The sequence below is a fragment of the Pseudophryne corroboree genome, chromosome 12, assembly GCF_028390025.1.
Source record: "Pseudophryne corroboree isolate aPseCor3 chromosome 12, aPseCor3.hap2, whole genome shotgun sequence".
Lineage (NCBI taxonomy): Eukaryota > Metazoa > Chordata > Amphibia > Anura > Myobatrachidae > Pseudophryne > Pseudophryne corroboree.
This window is the reverse complement of record NC_086455.1, coordinates 49,172,182-49,195,881: the sequence shown is the minus strand read 5'-3', so window position 1 is coordinate 49,195,881 and position 23,700 is coordinate 49,172,182. Positions and strand designations below refer to the sequence as shown.

Here is a 23,700-nt window from a genome sequence, read left to right as displayed (position 1 = left end):
TGTATTTACTTGTGACTCTACATATTATATATATATATTTATATCTATCTATCTCTATACTCACATATATACATATATTGTATATATACATTAGATATATATATATATATAGATATAGATATATATAATTTTAGCTATACATGTACATGTTTAAAGAATATATAAATGATGGCTATTTAGCAGATAGTCCTAGAGTTTAGCTTTACATCTTCCCATTAACTGTCTTCAATTTAAAATGATCAGGGAAGGGAACATCATTAAGAATCAGAGATTTCTGGGACCTATTTTGGGTTTGTTTCTTATGTTGCAGGGTACCAGCCAGGGCTGATGCTAAGGTGTTCGGCGCCCCCTGCAAACTATAAATTTGCGCCCTCCCTTACATTATTAAGGAACAGCACACGCCGCTGAAAAAAGGGGATATGGTCACAGAATTCACAACGCTGAGTGATTCAAATTCTTTCAATTACCTCTGAGTCCTGACTCCTGTTGCCCTGGCCCCTGCCTGCCTGCCGCCAGCAAGAAGAAAACAAGACGCAGCGGTGACTAAGACACTGCGACCTATACAACGTTGACGCCACACTTTCAGGACTGCCCAGTGTCCTCTAAGCGCGACAGTGCGTACGCCGGGAGGAGGGGGGGGGGGGTTGAAGACTTCCGCCATTACTGGCTTTGTTTTTAAGTACCCCCAAGAAGTCCGCAGCGTACCCCCGGGGGTACGTGTACCACAGGTTGGGAACCGCTACTTTAGAGGAATGGAGGCATCTTCTTGAAGGCACTGAATTTCTCACTACAATTTTTACTGATCATAAAAACTTGCTATATCTAAGAGCTGCACATTGTTTGAATCCCAGACAGGCCTGCTTGTTTTTCTCCAGGTCCAATTTTCTTGTAACATTTCGCCCAGGTTCAAGAAACCGCAAAGCTGACGCCTTCCTTAGCATCTGAAGAGGATAGTTCCAAGTTGAAAGAAAATCCTATCATTAATCCTTTGTAATTTGCTTCCATTTCTGTGAAGCATATCCCACCTGTGGGAAAATCATTAGTATCTAAGCCACTTCACAAGAGTCTTATTCATTGGGCTCATACATCCCAGTCCGCCGAACACTCTGGAGTTAAAAAAAAAAACTGTCAAATTTATACATCGCAGCTACTGGTGGTCCTATATGTTCCATGATAGCCCTATATGTTCCATGATGGCCCTATATGTTCCATGATGTCAAAGACTATTGGTATAATACTGGCTCAACTCTTTATTGGTAAGATTTTTAGAATTCGTGGCCTTCCCATGGAAATGACTTCTGACAGAGGGGTGCAATTTGTGGCTAAGTTTTGGCAAGCTCTATGGCCTGCTCTACATGTGAAGTTTAACTTTTTTTCAGTCTATCACCCAAAAACCAGTGGTCAAACAGAAAGGGTCAGCCAAGACGTAGAGACATTCCTCCATCTTTATGTATCCTTGCCACAATATAACTGGGTAGAACTTTTGGCATGGCCCAAATTTGAGAATAATAATTCATATCACACTTTATTCAAAACGACATCATTTTCTGTTGTCTACAGTCTACATCCCCAGGTATCAGAATTTTAACTATACCACTATCTTCTACCAGGTGCTAATCTGAGTTTTTGCGAACTTTCTGAGCTTTGGAGGAAGATTCAAGCTTTCCTTGTGCAAGCCTCATCCAGGTATAGGACATCTGCTGGCTGCAATCAATGGGCAGTTCCTAGTCTGAAACCTGGAGACAAAGTATGGCTATATACCTGCAATCTCAGACAAAGACCACACTCTATGTAATTTGCCCAACGGATTATTGGTTCTTTCTCCATTCTTCCTGTAATTAATCCAGTGGCATACAAGCTCCAATTACCTTCATGCTTTAAGGTTCCCAACTCCTTTCACATTTCATTAATGAAACATCTGGTACTGAATAATTTCCATTCCAGACTTCCCAAATCTCCAAAGGTTCTGACACAACAGGGAGTGGAGTACGAAGTGAAAGAAATCCTAGACTCATGATTTGACATTGTCGTAAACAGTACTTAAATCATTGGAGAGGTTATTGTCCTGATGAACGAGCCTAGATTGACTTTACTTTAATACTTAATTTCCAAGTTTAACTTGCAATTTCCTCAGAAACCCAAAGAGCGTCAAGTGTCAGTCAGGTCCTGCCTACAGCGCAAGTCTCAGACTGGTCCTGCCTACAGCGCAAGTCTCAGACTTGTACTGCCTACAGCGCAAGTCTCAGACTGGTCCTGCCTACAGCGCAAGTCTCAGACTGGTCCTGCCTACATCGCAAGTCTCAGAATGGTCCTGCCTACAGCGCAAGTCTCAGACTGGTCCTGCCTACAGTGCAAGTCTTAGTCTGTTCCTGAAAACTGGTGCACTACAAGTCTCAGTCTGATCCGGTACAATGGTCCTCTACAAGTCTCAGGCCCTGATTCAGTAAGGATCGCCACTGCAGTTTCCCGGTGGTTGGGAAACTGCACACGCGGAGGACCCATTCTGCTCATGTGCATTTGCCTGTATTTGGAGTTGGCTGCAATTATACGACCACACCACCCCCAACCCTTGCCTAAACAGCCATCACCACTATTACCTGCATTGGCACCAGCACTATCCTTGGTGCAGGAGAACCGACTGAAGTTGGATGGATTCCCTCAAAGCCCACAACTTTGTGTACATACACACAACATTCCCAAGCTAATGCCCATTGAGATACAAGTGAGTTGCGACCAAGATGTGTACGTATCTGAACTGCTTGCCAATACTTAGTTGTGTATGTAGACTGCAACGTATGCTAAGTTTGCTAAAAAACGCAAGATCTGGGCGCATTTGGAATTGTGCAGAGGTGTAATTCAGGTGAGCACAGATCTATATAAGGGGCTCTTCTCTTGTAGGGGAAATTTGCCTTTTTAATTCTGCTTCATGTCTATATTGAACAGGCACAGTCCCAGCTACTACTCACCATGTCTGAAAGGAAAGACAGCTAGATTACCTTATGTAAATACTTTCTGTTCCTATATTCCTGATCTAACGTTACCGAGTCATGTTATATTTAAATGTATATTTGTTAAAATATCTTTATGCCAAAATAATTAATTACCCAGATGTTTCCTTTGAAAATCCTACATATCTCCATGTTTTTGACACTCATATTTTGCAACATGTTCATCTCATTCCCAGCATCTCGGCACTGCCGTCTCCTGATATTACGCTGTGGATCTCTCAATGCTCTCTCAGCAGGTGTGAACACTTTTGTGTCTTCAGTCACTTGGTTCTAGTGCAATGTGGAACATTTTTTCATATGAATCACAGCTATTGCATTATAAATAATAAGAGAAAAAGAAAGCTACCAAACTGTCACGGTGACACAAATACTTTTGTGGCTAGAATTGATAATATGTTAGGTAGAACTAAACAACGTTATAAAGAATTGATTGTAAGAACTTTCTAGGTAGACGAATAGCATAGAAAATGTTGTGGGAAATACAACCAATCTGTAAAACTGCCAATAAACGTAGTTGTCCGCACATGCAGTTGCAGAACTACGGGCCTAATTTATATTTGTACGTAAACCTGATGGGTAAGTACAAATATGATATTTCGGAGTCGGCACAGACTCAAGATCCGTTCTGCGCATGTGCAGAATGGGTCCAGCGAAGTCGCTCAAAACTCGGTCAGCTACAGCAGTGTTTGGGGGGCGGCACCCAGCACCGTTCTTTGAAGCGGAGGCGTCGCACCGTTTTAGAGGAGTGATGGGTTCAGAGTGGTATCCAGACGATAGACAGTGTCTAGTTAGACAGTCAATAGACAGACACCACGTGTTAGACCAGGCATGTCCAAACTGCGGCCCTCCAGCTGATGTGAAACTACATATCCCAGCATACCCTGACACAGTTTTCCTGTCAGAGGATGCTAAAGTTGTGTCAGGGCATGCTGGGATGTGTAGTTTCTCAACAGCTGGAGGGCCGCAGTTTGGACATGCCTGTGTTAGACAGTCAAAAGGTTGACAGGGTCAAAAGATCGACATGGTCTTCAACATGTAGATCTTATTAACTTTGGGGCTCATTTACATTTGGATATAAGTGATTTTTAAGACACGCCTCTCAGATGTTCTCTATTCTAGCTATTACAGGCACAACATAATGCTACTCAACTGTTTTTCTTACACCTACAGTACTTTTGTCAAATTCTCTCATTTGCATACAATCACCACATATTAGGAGGGAAAAGCCATTAGCAAATGGGATGAGACAGATAAAAGATGGTAAATAACTTAAAAAAAAAAAAAAAAAAAGTAAGCAATTAACAAGATATAGAGAGTAGACAGATAAAGGATGCTTAAGTAATAAATGCACAGTAAAAGGCATAGCGACACAAGGGTTATATTTACTAAGCGGCGGGATTCAATCCTACCGACTTTCGCTGGTTTTGCCCTCAGGATTTAAAACAGTAATAAAATTATACGGAATGGTTTTGCAATCAATATTATTAACGTTTTAAATCCTGTGGGTAAAACTTCTGACAATCGGTGACTTTAAAATCCCACTGCTTACTAAATTGAGCCCCAAATGTTACTCAAGATTAAACTGTAGTAAACCTACAATTAGACATCAATATATAAATATCTATACATTATGAAGATAAATCACACACAGTACTTGCAATAACTCAGGGTTACTGTAGCTCTTAACTATATTTGTCTCTATCCCATAGGTCCTCAAACTGGGTCTTCATTACCCCAAACAGCTCACATTTTCCGGGTCACCCAGCAGGTGCGCAGGTGCACAGGTGTAGTCATTACTTACCGACACATTTTAAAAGAACCACAAGGGGAGATAATTATTGTGCTTGCGATTCTGTGAGGAGACCTGGAAAACATGAACTGTTTGGGGTCTGAGAACCTATGCTCTTACCCTATCACTTTGCTCACAGCAGACGTTTATATATCTGCTTGGCAGAAAACATATTTATTTTGCATCACTCTGAGCTTACATTTTTCCATTTAACAGAAAGAACAAGAAAAATGCTACATGCCCTTAAATGACAGATATATGTGTGTTTCCGCTATACCTCTTGGTATGAAACCCAGATTCGATGAGGCGACCCCCCAATTTCTTCCAACTACAGGCTGATGAATGTTCTGTTTGTTTGTTTTCTGTCTATTTATTCTAACTTTTTCGGGGATCTTTTTGATGTTCTTTGAGGGGATATGTGCTTGCCATGCTCAGGTTTAATTGTGTGCCATAGATGGTCTTTTGCCAATATTTTATGATACTACTCCATTACTATTTGTACTTGCCTATAATAGGCTTTTATGTCACTTATTGCCTACCTTGTCATTTGATATATAGTGCTTTCCAATACTGTATGTTATTGCTCTGATGAATAAAATAAATGTAAAAATAATAAAAGCTACATCTTACTATTTTGCCTGAACCAATAAGCACCTATTTAGCTGTAATATGTGGCTTTTGTTGTAATGGAAAATGTACTCCATTACACTTTATATTTAAACACCTGTAGAAGAAAGAGTTAGAATGGACTGTGATTCATACATAAAAACGTTGGCTGACTTTCATTTAATGACTTTGCACAGTTTATACATGAAACAGACAAAAAAACTCTCTACAGGAAGATGCACAATTAGTTGACATCGAAATCATTTGATAAAGTCTCCAACAAAGAGGCGAAACCAGTCAAAGGTGATACCCTGGTTTTTGTTCATTTATAGGACCTCCTACTTGGCAGTATCTTCTCCATACCTTACAGCCAATTGGGACATTATCTGTTGTTTAGTAAGGTTCCAGCAGCATCTACTGCTGTGATGAAATCAGGACCTTCCGTCTTGGCACTTACCTTCATAGCACTGAGACTGGATGTGGTCGGAAAACACATCATACCCTGCACAGCGGTACAGTTTAACGGACGCATCATGGACCCCAAACAGTAGAGCCAAAATATACTGGTAAAGTGGACCCCGCTCATGTAATAGGTCCGAGAACATATTTTAGATTATTCTATCATGGGACTCTCATTTCCTAATTTTTCACTCATTAATTTACTACTTTCCATGCAGTATTTGCCATTTCAGTTATATATGTTTAAATGCAAAAAGAGCTCTATATCAGTTCAAAGTCTATCCCGGGATCTGTAGTCCAGAAATAAATATATATATATATATATACTTGAATTGCAGTTTTTTACTTTTTATATTTGAAGGCCATATATCCAGTAGGTACACATGCGTGAGCTGGAACATCAGACCAGGGCGGTATATTCACAACTGATTGTTATTCATTTCTATGTGCTTAACAATTGTGTAAAATTGTTTTTGTTTTTTATATGTAGATATTGGGGGGCCTTTAATTAGGTCTGGCAATTTCGGAGTTATCGAATTTACCCCACTAAGTATTCAATTGCGGCCCATTTTTGCCTATTTTTAAAGCATTTTCGCCAATGCCTTTTCACTTCTTATTTATTTTATTTTTTTAGTGAAAAGGCATTGGCGATAAAAAGACTCAAAATCAATAAAAACGGCCTGCATTTTCGCCGGCGCAGGTGTGAAAACATATGGATTTGCCAATCCACATGTTTTTTGCTCCTGCCGAATGTTTTGCCTAGGCGGAAAAACGGCCGTGCTATTGCATAGGGCGAATCCCCATTCGCCTTAAAAAATACCGAAAAGTGCAGTTTTTTCCGCCTTGGCGAAAAAACGGCACTAATTGAATACCCCTCATTATCTATATCGAAGTCTTTTGACATGTCTTGAATTTGGCCTGACAGATCATAATGCTTTATTTGATATAAGCGCATTTCCACTAGTGGTTATCTTTTTGAGAATCATTTGAAAGTTAATTCCCAGAAGCTGAAAGCACCACGTTCCTGCAGCTAGTGGAGAATGGGAGAAATGGGAAAACATCACCATAAAACTAAATAGAAAACCATAATTATTTATGTAGATTGCTTTGGCATTATAATTCTAAGAATGGTAGTAACACAGCAAGAACAGAATACAAATACAACACGGCCTGAAAATCTAACGTAGGATGGAAAACGCACCAATTCATTATAACTAAAGAAAAGATAACTGAACAATACATTTACAAATTGAGTGTTGGAGCCACAGACAAAAAAAGAAAAACCTTCCCGTACAGTTGGCAGAAGGAAGTGCAATAAAATATACATATTGAAATGTGATGGGGTAGACCAGAGATCAAAGCCGATCTTTTTCAATAAAACAGATGCAAGACACGGTCGTAGTCTTCATTTGAAAACATTATTTACAAAATGAAAGCACATTCTCTCGTTTTATGGGTGAAACGGTTCAACCCACTGCACAAACATGGAGCTACTGTAAGTAAGAACACATACTGACTCCACAAGTGAATACTGATCTCTCAGTAGCATTGTTGGAATGTGTCCAAATTTCACACTTTGTGGAACATACAGAATTTATTCCACCTACAACTGCAAGTTCTAGAATCCATTTCTTTAGATGAAAGATAAATGAAAAAAATCACAAAGAATCATCTCACTGATGGATCTAATATCTGGAGGCTCTTCTCCGCACCCAGAGGATCATTCAGATCCCACTGGATCTGCTAGTTCATGTACAAAGGTACTCTGTCCATGTGCAGAACCTATTCTGCCCGCGTGTGAACGGGCCCTGTGATGTAGGAAGCAGGATGGCAGCAGACTGTCAGCGACTGACAGCCTGCTGCCGTTTGGGAGCTGGGGAGAAGGCTGGGAGGTCCTCCATTTCCTAAAATGGAGGTCCGAGTGGGAAGAGGCCATGGATCTCCATTGTTAGATGGAGATTTCATGGGCTCTGCGACGGGTGGCTTGTGCTTACCCATGGGTGACAAAAACCGCCCGATGGAGAATTAGTGATCCAATGCTGTGTCCTAGGGCATAGGTTGGATCACTACTACAGTGGGAGGCATCTGCAGGTAGTAGATACCTCCTGCTGCATTACCAGTGATAATCACTCCAACCACATCTGAATATCTGAATTAGCCCCCAAGTTTACACTGGTCCACTGGGGAAATAAAATATAGGTCCTACCTCTAGCACCACCGTTTACCCAATATGACACTTCTGTAGTCTTACCATACAATCCCTTGAAAATGGGACAATAATGGATTACACAGGTTCAGTGGCTAGCTGGCTTTAATCAGCCACAGAACCTGTGTAATCTATGAGCATTCCGGTTTAAAGGGAAGGTATGGTAAGCCTACCCTACTGTCATGTACAGTCCAAATGGTTTTAATATGTGTGGCAGCAAAGTGGTCACTTACTGCTGAGGCCCAACAGAGCTGGGGCTATAGGTTCAATGACAATCCCTATCTTGATTGATCCCCTCATTAATGCATAGGTCTTCTTACTGTCCCTCCCACTGTCCAAAAATATACAGCCAGGTTAATTAATACTAGAAGCATTTTCTGCTCAGCGCCACATAATGTGGTGGTACTATATATGTAAACAATAAATATATATGGAGTAGTGTGACAAGCCATTAGAGCTGCTGTACTAACCAAAGTTTCCCTTGCGTACATGAACCCTAAGGTATAAGGACAGGTCGCACTCCTTTTTAATGGGTTGGTAATGATAAACTTTGGAATGACGTTCAAAATCCCAACGTCAAGATGCCACAAGCCTAACCCTCCCCCAAGTCCCTAACCCCCCACCCCCTCCTAGTGCCTGACCCTAACCCTCCACCTACTGCCTAACCCTAACCTACACCCAGGACCTGTCGGGATTGTGACTGTTGGTATCCCATTCTCAGTAGTTCAACTGTTTGGACCCTGACTGCATGCCCTTTTTAACACCTGAGGGCCAGTTTAAATTTAGTTAACAAAAATTGGACCGCAGGTTAATTCCCCCACTCTAAACCCACCTCCTTCATCAACTTATGAGAAATACGGTAACAGAAATTTACACTGCTATTCTCAAACTAGTTCTAGTATGACATTACCCTAAAGTCATACCTGGAAAAACCCTTGTATCTTGGAACAGATTTTTTATTTAACCTGTATCACTAAACGGCAGTACTGTGCACTGTGCGTGCATATCATATGATCGTGCCAAGGTCAAACTCTTGGTTTATATCTACTGTACTTCGGACAGCTTTTTTTTGTGCCTCTTAATCCCTCTCATAGGCCACATATAATAAGATCACATGTGGCCCCCAGGCCATGGGTTGAGCACACTGGACTGAAGGTATGTGTACTTTTATATCACAAAGCCATGCAGAGAGAAGAAGCTTTATTTATTAATCTTCATGAAAGGCGTTAAGCTCCTCGACAGTGTTACTGTATATACCGCACTACAAACTATCACTTTCTGTTGTCAGCCAGTTCAAGATCAGAAAGAGGGACAACACTGTCCTTCAATTGGCTTATTGAAAACAGTCTAATTTGCATACGAAACACTGTCTTATCCTTGATTAATGCCCTATCTGAAATATACTTAGAACTGACAAGCTACTGAAACTATCACATGTAAAACTGTAAATAAAATTAGTAGATACTTTCAATATAACAATCTGCATAATTAAGTTTAATGCTCATTTACTGCTATCAATTATAGTTACAGTGCTGACTGCAAATTTTTCATTTCCTATTCATCTACCAAAATCATAATCAAACAGTTGAAACAGTTAATGTTTTCTTGCTAATTGAAATTAATTCCACGAGAAAAACAATACAAAGTTTTAAGTTTAGAAATGAGAACTCTCCACATTGGTCAATAAATTCCTATTAAGGTTTTTGTTTTTTTTTCACCTGTGGCATTTGTTAATTATATGGGTGCAACATGAACATCCTATTAGCTAGTCTTCTACGCCCACTCCCACGACTGGCTTTACATTGTTCATACCACATTTTCTAGGCCCAGTAAACCCAACACTGTCACCATGGCTATTTAGACAGACAGACAGACAGACAGACAGACAGACAGACAGACAGACAGACAGACAGACAGACAGACAGACAGATAGATAGATAGATAGATAGATAGATAGACAGACAGACAGACAGACAGACAGACAGACAGACAGACAGATAGACAGATAGATAGATACAGGTTGAGTATCCCTTACCCAAAATTCAAAATGACACATTTTTGGCTCCCCTACTAAGGTAATGATACACACACATATATATATATTATATGACAGATGGGTCCATGTTTATCTTGACCTTTAATAGGATTAACTGAGACTGGCCAGTCGGACTTAATCCCCTGCTGTATTGTATTGCAGCTGAGAACAATAGATGAAGGGTTTATGTTAATAAACCATGTTGTGCCTAGGCGCAGCAAACTAGCCAAGATAACCGTGGACCCATCTGTAGCTATATAATACAGGTTGAGTATCCCTTATCCAAAATGCTTGGGACCGGAAGTATTTTGGATATAAGATTTTTCCATAACTTGGAATAACTGCATACCATAATGAGATATCATGGCGATGGGACCTAAGTCTTTAGCGCAGAATGCATTTATGTTTCATATACACCTTATACACACTAACTGAAGGTGATTTTAGCCAATATTTTGAATAACTTTGTTCATTTACTACAATATTTTTAATAACTTTGTGTATTAAATAAAGTTTGTGTACATTGAGCCATCAGAAAACAAAGGTTTCACTTTCTCACTTTTGCTCAAAAAATTCCATATTTTAAAATATTTGGATATGGGATACTCAACCTGTATATCTATATATATATATATATATATATATATATATATATATACACACATAATATATAATATATGTCATTATCTCAGCAGGGGACCGAAAAATGTGTGATTTTGAATTTTGGATAAGTGATACTCAACATATATACTCTGTGTGTGTGTGTGTGTGTGTGTGTGTGTGTGTGTGTGTGTGTGTGTGTGTGTGTGTGTGTGTGTGTACACATACACTGCTCAAAAAACATAAAGGGAACACTAAAATAACACATCCTAGATCTGAATGAATGAATGAAATATTCTTATTAAATACTTTGTTCTTTACATAGCTGAATGTGCTGACAACAAAATCACACAACAATTATCAATGGAAATCAAATTTATTAACCCATGGAGGTCTGGATTTGGAGTCACCCTCAAAATTAAAGTGGAAAAACATACTACAGGCTGATCCAACTTTGATGTAATGTCCTTAAAACAAGTCAAAATGAGGCTCAGTAGTGTGTGTGTTCCCTTTATTTTTTTGAGCAGTGTATATGTATGTATATATATATATATACCGGTATATATATATATATAGTACAGATGAATTTCCAAACTGTAAAGTGCATGGAACCATACTGGCGCTTTTGAGACAAGATGGCTTCTAGAGCATCCGTTTTCCAGAAAAATCCCTATTAGTCAGCATGCCGGCTGTCGGGATTTTGAGGCATCGGTATTGTGAGAGCGCCGGTCACATAACTACATCCCACTCCTGACAGAGTTGGTACAGTCCTTCACATTTGGTAGAATTTATGGATGGTATAATGCTTAGCATTCCTGCCTCAAAGCACTGAGGTCATGGCCTTAACTGTATGTAGTTTGTATAGTCTCCCTGTGATTGCGTGGGTTTTCTCAGGATAATCCGGTTTCCTCCCACAATCCAAAAAGATACTGGTAGGTTAATTGGTTCCCAACCAAAAAAATCACCCTAGTGTGTAAGTGAGTGAATATACATGTGTTTAGGGCAGACCGGATGGGCCAAGTGGTTCTTATCAGCCGTCACAATTCTATGCTTCTATCTCTTCATTCTGTGATGGTCTCCGAGACCTCTTGATCTCTTATCATCTCTACTATCATGCCCTGTCAATTAGGACCCCCTCGGTCATTCTTACTATACTACCCCATTGGTGAAGCTGACAAAAACATATCAGCAGCCAAATATCTTATAGCTAAATTTTAGAAGCTATCATATGGGGTATAGCATGAAAAGTCCACATTCTTAAGAGTCGCAATTCGACACCCGAATGTCGACAATAAGAATCTCGACATAGAAATTTGTTCGACAAAATGTTGACATTCACAAATGTCAACAGGCTAAATGCCAACACTCAGATGTTGACATAGTTAAAATGGCACCATTTAACATGTCGACACCAGAATGCTGACATATAGTTTTTGCATATTTAAGCCTAACAAGTAACCCTAAAAATAACACAAAAATGTACTGTCAACAGTCCGGAGTCAACATTATAAAAATGTTGACATTGTAAACATTTCAAAATTTGTGAATGTCGACCTAATTTCCATGTTGACATTCTGGTGTCAACATTCTGACTGGAATATGAGTCTTCACTCATTTCCTTTGTGTCTTGTTTATGGAAAAAATTACATAGCATCTTCATGATAAATACACTACTTTTGACTAGGTCTGGGCCCCATGGCCATTCCCTCAAAGTTCCTCACCGAACCTCTCAACGTACTAAAAGTTTTTCCTCAGACACCCTTCCTCAATTCTCACTCAATGGTTTCATCACGTTATGTGTGCTGATACCGCCTCTCCCCCATGTATGACTGTGCCGGTGTAGGGTACACATCGCCCTTGTCTATATATCGGCGCTGCTATCTACAAGATAGCACGCCGATATGCAGGGCAAGTGAGCAGGAGAGTGAAAACTAGTGCTGATGCACTCTTCTCCGGCCAGCTCCTCTGGGCATGTGCGAGATCTTGCTATTATCACAAGATCTCCTGTACAGCCTGCAGCAGACAGCTGCCGCAACGAGGGACGGCGCTGTGGTGTATGGGCAATGACACCTGCAGCTGTCACTGGAAAGGCTGCAACATGAGATCCAAAACTGACCCCGATGCCATGATGTCACAGACAGTGTCACTGTCAATGTGTTCCTGGCTGCGGACATGCAGTGCAGATAATCTGAATTATTACACTGCAAGAATTGCTAAGCTGACAGCTGTATTCAAATACCCCACTGCCTAGCTGAGTGCAGTGAATAAATTATGACTTCAGCTAGGCAGCGGGATATTTGAAGCTTCCAGTTTTGTGACACTTCTTAAGTTATAATTTACACTATCTGCAATAATAAGAATATGCTGTTTCAAATAAAAAAATAACCTAGAGAAATAAGCCCTGCTAAAACCCGCTCCCATTGTCATGTCAAACTCGGAGTGTCAGCAGTCTGAGAGGGTGGCGCCCATATAATTAACATGTAGCGTTTAAGTCACTCTTCTGCAACTTTTAATAAATATATTGAATTTTATTTCTACCTTATTAATATTTTCAGTTATGTTTTATATCAATATGCAGTGATTTATTTTCAATGCTCTAAAAAAAAAAAAAAAAAAACCAGGAGGCTGCTGTAATAAACAAATCTGCCTTATGGTGTAATGACATGGTCAAAAAGCATGGAAAGAAGCTAGAAATATTAACCAAGACAGGGGTGAGTACACACATGCACAAACCGGAACGTTACTCATCGTAAAGTGGTTTCGTAATGGTGAATTTTTTATGTCAGTACAAAATCACTGCAGACAATTGCTGCAAACGCATTCCCATAGACATCCATTAACTGCTACTAGCGGACGACACAACAGCGATTTTCCACTAACAGTAACATAGCCTAACGGATAAAATGCTACTGTAAATTATAAGTTTATTAACATTACTGATATCCCGCGATCACCTGGCACACAGAATGCATTCATTCCTGTTTTACTGCGATTTGTAACTTTTTACCTCATGTCAAACCTGAAAGTCGCCTGGAAACAAGCTGAGTATATAACGTAGCGATTTTTAGCAGCAGACAAATTGTGAATAATTATTTTCCCATTTGTGGTAAAATGCAGCTGAATAATCGCCAGTGTGAGACTATTATTATTATTATCCTGCGTCATCTGCCTTCAACTTTTTGGGTGCCCAAAATGGCCTTTTATTCAAACTTGTCATTAGCAGAACCATCTGTATCAGGAACACATCATCTTAAATAACTTGTCATATGATCATATACAGTAACTGTCAACGTGACAGCAGAATGCAATGCAATACCAACACTTCTGGCAAACAATATAGTTTATCTATATGGCACAACAAGAGTTCCGCAGTGCCTCACAACAAATGAATGTCTCTCATGGATCTTATCCTGTATATGAAGGTGCAGCACATATAAGAAAATAGTGAATATTAACTGCAATAAATTGTAATTGTGAGATAGACCTAGACTTTAATGGAGGCCACAATTCATGACCATGATCAAATATGGAAACAAATTACAAATATAATATTATATAAATATATATAAATGTATATATATATATATTAGTATTCACTCAGACTACATAGCAGTTTTATGGGCAGATGTAAGTACATGTAAATAAGGTACAGCTAAGGACACAATGTGTGACAGGTTACCACATGCTGTTTCATTTTACAAGTACCACATCCTATCTGGCATAGTACACACAGTGTAGAAGAACAATATACAGTATACAATATTATGATATCTGTTGGTAGTGTAGCACACAGGGACTGTGCAGTAGTAAGGTGTGTGTGTGTGTGTGTGTGTGTGTGTGTGTGTGTGTGTGTGTGTGTGTGTGTGTGTGTGTGTGTGTGATGCAGCAGGCAGAGTGTGCAATGTGCATGTGCTGCTGAGCATGTGTGTGTGTGATGCGGCCAGCAGAGTCATGTGTCACACACACACACACAGGCAGTGCCCCCGCAGCAGCAGCGCCTGCACATGCATCGTACAGTATGTGTATGTACACCAGCCGCCGCAGCTGCTCAGGGCCTTGCCCCCAGCCTCGGCCTCTCTTACCGTTCTCTGCGGGAAGGGTCCTGCTGGAAGCCGGGCTTGGTGGGCGCCATGTTCCGGACAGCGGCCCCCGAGATGTTCGGGTGGTCAGAGCCGAGGGCATTCCGTGCCCGGTGTGGGGGGAGCTGGCATCCTCCTCTCACACATGAGCCCCGACCCTCAGCCTCCTCCCGAGGGGTGACGGCGGCTCTAGCTACCGCTGCATCCCTCCATCACTCCGCTCCATCACACCGCCCTCCCCCTCTCCTCCTTTCTCTTCTCTCCTCCTTCCCTTCTTCCCCCTTACCTATCTTTCTCCTTATTCTATGTACCCCTGCAGCCCCTGCTCCTAATCTCTCTGCCCCCTCATGCAGCACAGCTCCTCCATGTCATACTCCTGTTTCCCTCCCTTTCCCAGAGTCACCCATTATACTCATTCCCTTTCCTCATGTGCCATACCTGACCACTGTCACTGCCACCTACTGTACCCTGTGTGGGCCCTCGTTACCCTTTTCGCATCCTACTTCCTTTATTCCTGTTAATGTCATTTGTTGTGTTCCTTTTCTGTTTTCCCTGTGCATTCAGCTGTATGGACAACATAGTAAAACAAAACACATTTTCACTACTTTTTGTGTTACAGTTTAATGTCACACGCCTTTTTTGCCTTATCCCTTTTTTATTCTTCCCAACTAAATATTTCTCTTTTCAATCAGCCTCACTCCCGTTTGGCTCAACCATGAAGTAATTTGAGCTTGTGGAAAAGCTCAGTTATATACTTATTAAAGCCCAAACATGCACTAGTTTGGTGCATCTTAACTTCTCCAATCAGGTTTAATGGCGGCAATGTTTTTGTCACTCCTGACTGGACAAAACGGAAGAAAGTTTTAATCCGTCAAGCCTAATTACCTAGCCATGTTTAAAGAGCTGTTCCTGTTCGAGTTTATAGTTTGGTTTAATATATGAGAAGGATGATCAGTAAACTGCATACACACTTATCAGTCGTCGGCACCCATGTGTTGTGCCTAAAGTCATAACTTGGCGGGCATTTACATGTGCCCACCCAGTTGTGCTGTCAGTTAACAGCGGCCCACGCAGTGAGTGTATATCTGCAGATATATAGACCATCAGCCGTGTTGCAGGGCCAATGTTGTTCACACACATATCGGAATGGGCGATATATATCGCCCAGTGTGTACCCAGCATTAGACTGCGGAAGGGCTTTATTGCAATTTTTGGTTTAAAATTTTTATCTGGCAATTCAATGAATGCTGGTGGTTTTTAGCACCAAAAGTAACCCACTATCATCCGAAAAACACAGGATCTGGGATAAGTACCCAGATCCATGTGGTTTCGCGATTACAGACGCAAAAAAAATGGCACTTGTCGGGAATTTTGTTTCTCCTGCATCTGGGCAGGTGAACAAAATTCCCAATAGCGCCGGCTATCGAGATAATTGAATTACCCCTATATATTTCCACTATTACAACTCTTACAAACAGGAGTTGAATAACACCTGTCAAAAGTGTAGACAAGCCTTACTGTTTTTCCTCTTTTTTACATGTTTTTATGGGCGCACAATGTATGTTCTGAAAGCCCCCATGCAGCACAGTGTACTATGGGGGTCATTCCGAATTGATCGATCGGTAGCTACTTTTAGCAGCCGTGCAAACACTTAGTCGACGCCCACGGGGGAGTGTATTTTTGCTTTGCAAGTGTGCGAACGCCTGTGCAGCTGAGCGGGACGAAAAAGTTTTTTGCAGTTTCTGAGTAGCTCTGGACTTACTCAGCCCTTGCGATCGCTTCAGTCGTTTTGGTCCCGGAATTGATGTCAGACACCCGCCCAGCAAACGCTTGGACACGCCTGCGTTTTCCCAAACACTCCCTGAAAATGGTCAGTTGACACCCACAAACGCCCTCTTCCTGTCAATCTCCTTGCGATCGGCTGTGCGAATAGATTCTTTGTTAAATCCATCGCCCAGCAACAATACGCTTTGTACCCGTACGACGCGCCTGCGCATTGCGGTGCATACGCATGCGCTGTAGTAACCTGTTCGCTGCGCTGCAAAAAACGGCAGCGAGCGATCAACTCGGAATGACCCCCTATGTACTTAATGAGTATATTTATAGAACCTCTGTTATACTGTATTGAGCTTAACAGTTGTGAATGCTGCAAGCAATGTGTAATACGTGCAGAACGCAATTATCAGGAAGTGTATGTATAGAGGTCCATTAGCTTATGTCTACCTGCAGCCTCACGGTAGGAGCCCCAGACAGAGCTGCTATCCCGGCTACCACCATTTTTTTCTGCAATTGCCACTGGGGAGAGGGCTGGGAATTACTCATTGAGTAGGACTTGACAGACATGCCTGTAACAAGCAGCTTGGTTTTAAATCAAATTAGTTGCCATGCATCTGTCTTTGTAGAGAACTGACCGTAGAACTCTCACTCTTGATACAGGTTGAGTTTCCCGTAGAAGTATTTTGAATATTGGATATTTCTGTATAACGTGCTGGGCATCCCCCTGAATGCCAAATAATTTCATCGTAGATGTGCGTTTTTACACACATCTACGATCAGGTCTGAATTACACCTATAATTTTAATAATTTGTGCATTAAACAAAATTTGTGCACGCTGAACCTTCAGAATGCAAAGATGTCACTATCTAAGTTGCGCTCCACAAAATCTGTATATCTGTATTTCGGAATTTTAGAGACGGGAGACTCAACCTGTAATGTAAATGTTATATCGCAAGACTGCCACTGACCATTTTCCCTCTCACTGCTCTAGTTCTACACCACAGACCAGGTAAGTATATTTTTTTCAATGGCTCTTCCACACTACATAATTTTCTCTTTCGTCCTAGAGGATACTGGGGTCCATTTAGTACCATGGGGTATAGATGGGTCCACTAGGAGCCATGGGCACTTTAAGAATTTGATAGTGTTGGCTGGTTCCTCCCTCTCTGCCCCTCATACCAGACTAACCGGGAGGCCGACCATTATAGCGACACGAGGGTACGGAGACGCACGGCTTCTAAATGGGGCGGAATGTGTCTCCAGACACAGTACACAACTGCGTCTCAGTACACTGTACCCAAATTGGCAAACACAGCCTTAAAACGGTTCTGCTCCATTTTAAGCACAAAAATCACCTCAGCCAGTATAAAAAAAGCGGGAAGACAGCGCGCAATTGAAGGGGCAGGGCTTCACTATGAGAGGATCCAGCAGCTCACCAGCGCCATTTTCCCTCTGCAGTGGACACAGACGCTGACTGACAGGGACGCGCAGTTCTTCCGGTGTAACTCCAAATTACCTCAGCGGTACCAGGGGGTCGTAGCAGGGGGAGAGCGACTTTTAGTGTACTAAGTCCCCTATCAGCGTACTTAGTCTGCGACCCGGCTAAGCTTGGCATTAGCGGTGGGAGCTAGCTCCAAACAATTCTGTGTCTCCCTGAAGGGCTCTTTGTGGGTCACTTGTGCTTAACCTTTTCCTGTGTGTGCTGTCACATTTACATTATGTCAGGCAAAGAGTGTGTTTCTTGTACAGCGGAGTGTTCCTCTTCACCAGGGGGCTCACTACTGGGTACTCAGGGTTCACAGAATAGCGGGGCTGAACCGGAGTGGGTTAATTCTCTTAAAGGAATGATCTCCCCTCTTTCTACAAAATTGTCCCGCAATGAGAAAGAGACGCAATACGTAAAACAGACTGTGGATGAGTTTATGAACAGAGGCTCAGTCCCCAAAACAGCGTCTCAATCCCCTCCCATTTGTCCGCAAAAGCGATCTCTGGCCCATATCCTGCAGTCTGACGCTGACATGGAGGAGGGGGAGGTGGATTTAGAGGGATGGGGGGGTGCAGCTCTGTCACAGGGAATAGAGGCTCTTATACAGGCTATCAGAGATGTTCTGCATATTCCTGATAAGGTATCAGAGGAGTGTGAGGAATCTTATTTTAATGTAAAGAAGAAGTCCTCAGTTACTTTTCCTGTGTCAAAGGAATTGAAAACTCTGTTTGAAGAACTATGGGTTAATCCTGATAAGAAGGTTCAGTTCCCTAAAAGGTTGCTCTCATGTTTTCCTTTTCCTCTGGAGGATAGGAAACAATGGGAAAACCCACCGATAGTGGATGCATCAGTCTCTAGGCTGTCACGTAAAATTGTATTGCCTGTTCCTGGTGCAGCCTCCCTGAAAGACACGGCTGATCGTGAAATTGAGACTACTCTCAAATCATTGTACAAAGCTGCTGGGGTGACCCAAAGACCCACTATTGCATGTGCGTGGATCACTAAAGCCATTGCTAAATGGTCAGGTAACCTAATTGAGGGGTTAGATTCCTTATCTAGGGGGGATGTTGTCTTACTCCTGCAGCATATACAGGACTCTGCAAACTTTATGGTGGAAGCCATAAAGTGCTTAACGCACGCACCACCGCTATGGCAGTGTCGGCACGCAGAGGCTTGTGGCTATGCCAGTGGACTGCTGGCGCAGACTCCAGGAAAGGCGTGGAAGGCCTACCATTCACAGGAGAGGCCTTGTTTGGAGATGAATTAGACAAATGGATCTCCACAGCTACTGCGGGTAAGTCTACGTATCTTCCTTTCACAGCCCCCCAATCAAGAATACTTATTCAACTTCTAAGTTACAGTCCTTTCGGACGGCCAAGTTCAAGGGCAAATCCAGAGGTGCTTCTACGTCCTCCAGCGGCACAAGAGGTAAACCACGCAAAACAGCAACAGCATGTGCTCAGGAACAGAGCTCAGGCTCTGCTTCCTCAAAGACTTCAGCATGACGGTGGACCGCAATGCCTGGAAGGCTGTCAGGTGGGAGCCCGACTACAATTTTTCAGTCAGATCTGGTCAAATTCGTGCCATGATCCCTGGGTCATAGATCTTATTTCCCAGGGCTACAGACTGGAGTTCCAAAAGCTCCCACCTCACAGATTCTTCAAATCAGGCTTGCCAGTTTCACAAGAGGCAAGTATAACTTTACAGCATGTCATCCAAAAACTGGTACAGACTCAAGTCATTGTTTCAGTTCCACCTCATCTACTAAACAAGGGGTACTATTCCAACTTGTTCGTAGTACCGAAGCCGGACAGTTCGGTGAGATCAATTCTGAACTTCAAGTCTTTGAACCCGTACTTATGAGTGTACAAATTCAAGACAGAGTCTCTGAGAGCAGTGATCTCAGGTCTGGAGGATGGGGAATTCCTAGAGTCTCTGGATATCAAGGATGCGTACCTTCACATTCCGATCTGGCCGCCTCATCAGGCTTATCTCCGGTTTGCACTGCAGGACTGTCACTACCAGTTCCAGGCCCTGCCATTTAGTCTCTCCACTGCACCGAGGGTGTTAACCAAGGTGATGGCAGAGATGATGTTTCTACTCCACAAACAGGGAGTGAACATAATTCCGTACCTGGAGGATCTCCTGGTAAAAGTGCCGTCCAGGGAAAGGTTGCTGGACAGCATCGCTCTCTCAACCAAACTCCTCCAGGATCACGTGTGGATTCTGAACCTTCCGAAATCTCACCTAGAGCCAACACGGAGGCTCCCATTCCTGGGAATTATACTGGACACGGAGTACAAAAGGTGTTCCTTCCGTTGGAAAAGGCATTGGTAATCCAGTCGATGGTTCGGGTCGATGGTCCTGAAGCCAACCCGGGTGTCGGTGCATTTGTGCATTCGCCTTCTGGGGAAAATGGTGGCCTCTTACGAGGCACTTCAGTACGGAAGGTTTCATGCAAGACCCTTCCATCTCGATCTGTTGGACAGATGGTCCGGATCGCATCTTCACATGCACCAGAGGATCCGTCTGTCGCCAAAGGCCAGGATCTCCCTTCTGTGGTGGCTACAGTCTTCTCACCTCTTAGCAGGACGGAGGTTCGGAATTCAGAACTGGATTCTGTTAACCACAGACGCAAGCCTCAGAGTTTCAGGGAAGATGGTCAAGTCAGGAAGTCATCCTTCCAATCAACATTCTGGAACTCAGGGCCATATACAATGACCTTCTGCAGGCCTCACATCTTCTTCAAGATCGGGACATTCAGGTCAAGTTGGACAATGTGACGGCAGTAACGTACATAAACCGACAGGGCGGAACGAAAAGCAGAGCAGCAATGTTAGAGGTGTCAACAATTCTCCTCTGGGCAGAAACGCTGTGGCATTGTCAGCGGTCTTCATTCCGGGAGTAGACAACTGGGAAGCAGACACGACCTGCACCCGGGGGAGTGGGTCTTCACCCGGAAGTGTTCAGGGGCTTGACAAGTTCATGGGGATATCCACAGATCAACATGACGGCCTCTCGTCTCAACAAGAAGCTCAGGCGATATTGTTCCAGGTCTTGAGACCCACAAGCAGTGGCGATAGACACCCTGACAACTCCATGGGTCTATCAGATGGTGTACATGTTTCCTCCACTTCCTCTGATCCCAAAACGTATAAAAAGGGAAAAGGTTCAAGCAATACTCATTGCTCCGGACTGGCCAAGAAGGGCCTGGCATGCAGACCTTCTGGAGATGCTCCTCGAAGATCCGTGGCCTCTACCTCTTTGCTAGGATCTTCTGCAACAGGGCCCATTCGTCTATCAGGACTTACCACGTCTACGTTTGACAGCATGGAAGTTGAATGGCTGATTCTAGCCAGGAGGGGGATCCCGACAAGGTTATCCCGACTATGATCCAAGCCAGGAAGGGGGTAATGTCTAAGCATTACCATTGTATTTGGAAGAAATACGTCTCTTGGTGCGAGAGCAGAAATTATTCTGTGGTGGAATTTCATCTGGGGCGTTTCCTGCTTTTTCTGCAGGCTGGTGTGGATGTGGGCCTGTGTCTGAGCTCCATAAAAGTCCAGATTTCGGCCTTGTCCACTTTTTTTCAGAAACAATTGGCTTCTCTCCCTGAGGTCGTTCTTGAAAGGTGTTCTGCACATCCAACCTCCCTTTGTGCCTCCCACGGCACCTTGGGATCAGACTGGTTTGAACCGTTACAGGAGGTGGACGTAAAAAATATCTTACGTGGAAGACCGTCACACTGTTGGCCTTGGCTTCAGCAAGATGTGTGTCGGAGCCGGGGACTTTGTCTCACAAAAGTCCCTATTTAATTTTCTATGAGGCTAGAGCTGAACTCAGAACTCTTCAGCAATTTTTTCCTAAAGTGGTGTCCGCATTTCACATCAACCAACCTATTGTGGTTCCGGTTGTCCCCGACAACTCTGCAACTTCTATGTCTTTGGATGTTGTGAGGGCTTTGAAGGTGTATGTGAAAAGAACAGCTCGTCACAGAAAGACGGACTCACTGTTTGTTCTTTATGATCCCAATAAGATTGGATGTCCTGCTTCAAAGCAGACAATTGCACGCTGGATCAGATTTACTATCCAGCATGCTTATTCCACGGCACGTTTTCCGTGTCCAAAATCTGTACAGGTCCACTCTTCTAGGTTGGTGGATTCTTCCTGGGCAGCTGCCCGGGGTGTCTCAGCTTTACAGCTCTGCCGAGCAGCTACTTGGTCAGGTTTGAACACGTTTGCTAAGTTCTAAAAGTTCGATACTTTGGCCTCTGAGGACCTTCAGTTTGGTCAATCAGTTCTGCAGGAACCTCAGCACTCTCCCACCCGGTTTGGGAGCTTTGGTACATCCCCATGGTACTAAATGGACCAAAGTATCCTCTAAGACGTAAGAGAAAATAGGATTTTAATTACCTACCGGTAAATCCTTTTCTCGCAGTCCGTAGAGGATACTGGGCGACCACCCAGTGCTTCGTTCTTCCTGCACTGTTACTTGGTTAAGTAATGTTGGTTCAGCCGTTCCTGTTTCAAGTTTGGTTAGCATAGCTTTCCCCTGTTTGTGTGTGCTGGTTCGGAATCTCACCACTATCCTTATCTATCCTTCTCTCAAAGTATGTCCGTCTCCTCGGGCACAGTTTCCTAGACTGAGTCTGGTAGGAGGGGCATAGAGGGAGGAGCCAGCCCACGCTATCAAATTCTTAAAAGTGCCCATGGCTCCTAGTGGACCCGTCTATACCCTATGGTACTAAAAGGACCCCAGTATCCTCTACGGACTACGGGAAAAGGATTTACTGGTAGGTAATTAAAATCCTATTATTACAGTTATGACATATTGCATTATGGAATAAGCCAAAATGTTCAAACAGTAAATTTAGCAATACAAAATTAAAGGAATAGCAGAGTTGTTTAATTATCTGCTAACAACAAATGTCTGGTTTCTGTTATATTGTAGAGGTTTTGTATAATGTATTTTGATTCCCAGAGCCAGACAGGAACTTTACATCAAACATTTGCATGCAACGCACACAAGGCCAAGTTTATGTTACATGTCTGAAGCAAAGAAACAAAAAAACAAAAACAAATCAAAATCTTACTAAACCCATTGTCACATGGAGCACAGTTATTGTCTCAAAGCCTAATCTGTTCAATGGCACCATCACTGACCCTAGAGTAGTGGAAGCCGCATAGAGAGAGTTGGAGGATGTGTTGCTATGGAGTTGTGATGGTGTTGCTACAGAGGCTAAGAAATGTGTGGCTACAGGAGGAAAGGGTAATAGATTTCTACATGGGACACTTCTGTCACCATACGAACCTTTTAACAATGTTGGAAGGCCTTTTCCACTAGTACATTGGATGTATATTACATGTTTAATAAAGTTTTATTGTGGCCCCGCCCCCTTTAATGTGAGCCATCTTCTAATGCGGCCACCAAACTAGAAAAGGTTGTGCACCCCTGGGCTAGACCATCTGCATAAGAGCACAGTTACCAGGATTTAAAGTAATGCTAATACATGTGAGTATGAGCCCTTATGCTGTGGAGGATCAGAGAGATTTATACTTCATAAACTTTTTATGATGGCAGATTACAAGTTCCACTATCTACTCTCACTACAGCATCCATCTCTATGTTGTCAAGTGTAATTGCATCCTTTTCAC

The 23,700-nt window shown here is 42.6% G+C and overlaps 1 protein-coding gene across 8 annotated transcripts in view; it reads right to left on the bottom strand.

The window, feature by feature from the left end:
* The window catches only part of NPAS3 (neuronal PAS domain protein 3), a 631,952-nt gene that overhangs the window by 588,273 nt on the left and 19,979 nt on the right, over positions 1-23,700 (bottom strand). For 2 of the 8 annotated variants that reach the window (XM_063947479.1, XM_063947481.1), the window contains exon 1: positions 14,786-15,023. The exons of the other annotated variants lie outside the window; for them this stretch is intronic. In XM_063947479.1, the coding sequence (XP_063803549.1) occupies positions 14,786-14,835 (50 nt within the window). In that variant the 5' untranslated portion in view covers positions 14,836-15,023. Of the gene's footprint in view, positions 1-14,785; positions 15,024-23,700 lie in introns of those variants that run through there. 8 annotated transcript variants of the gene reach the window in all.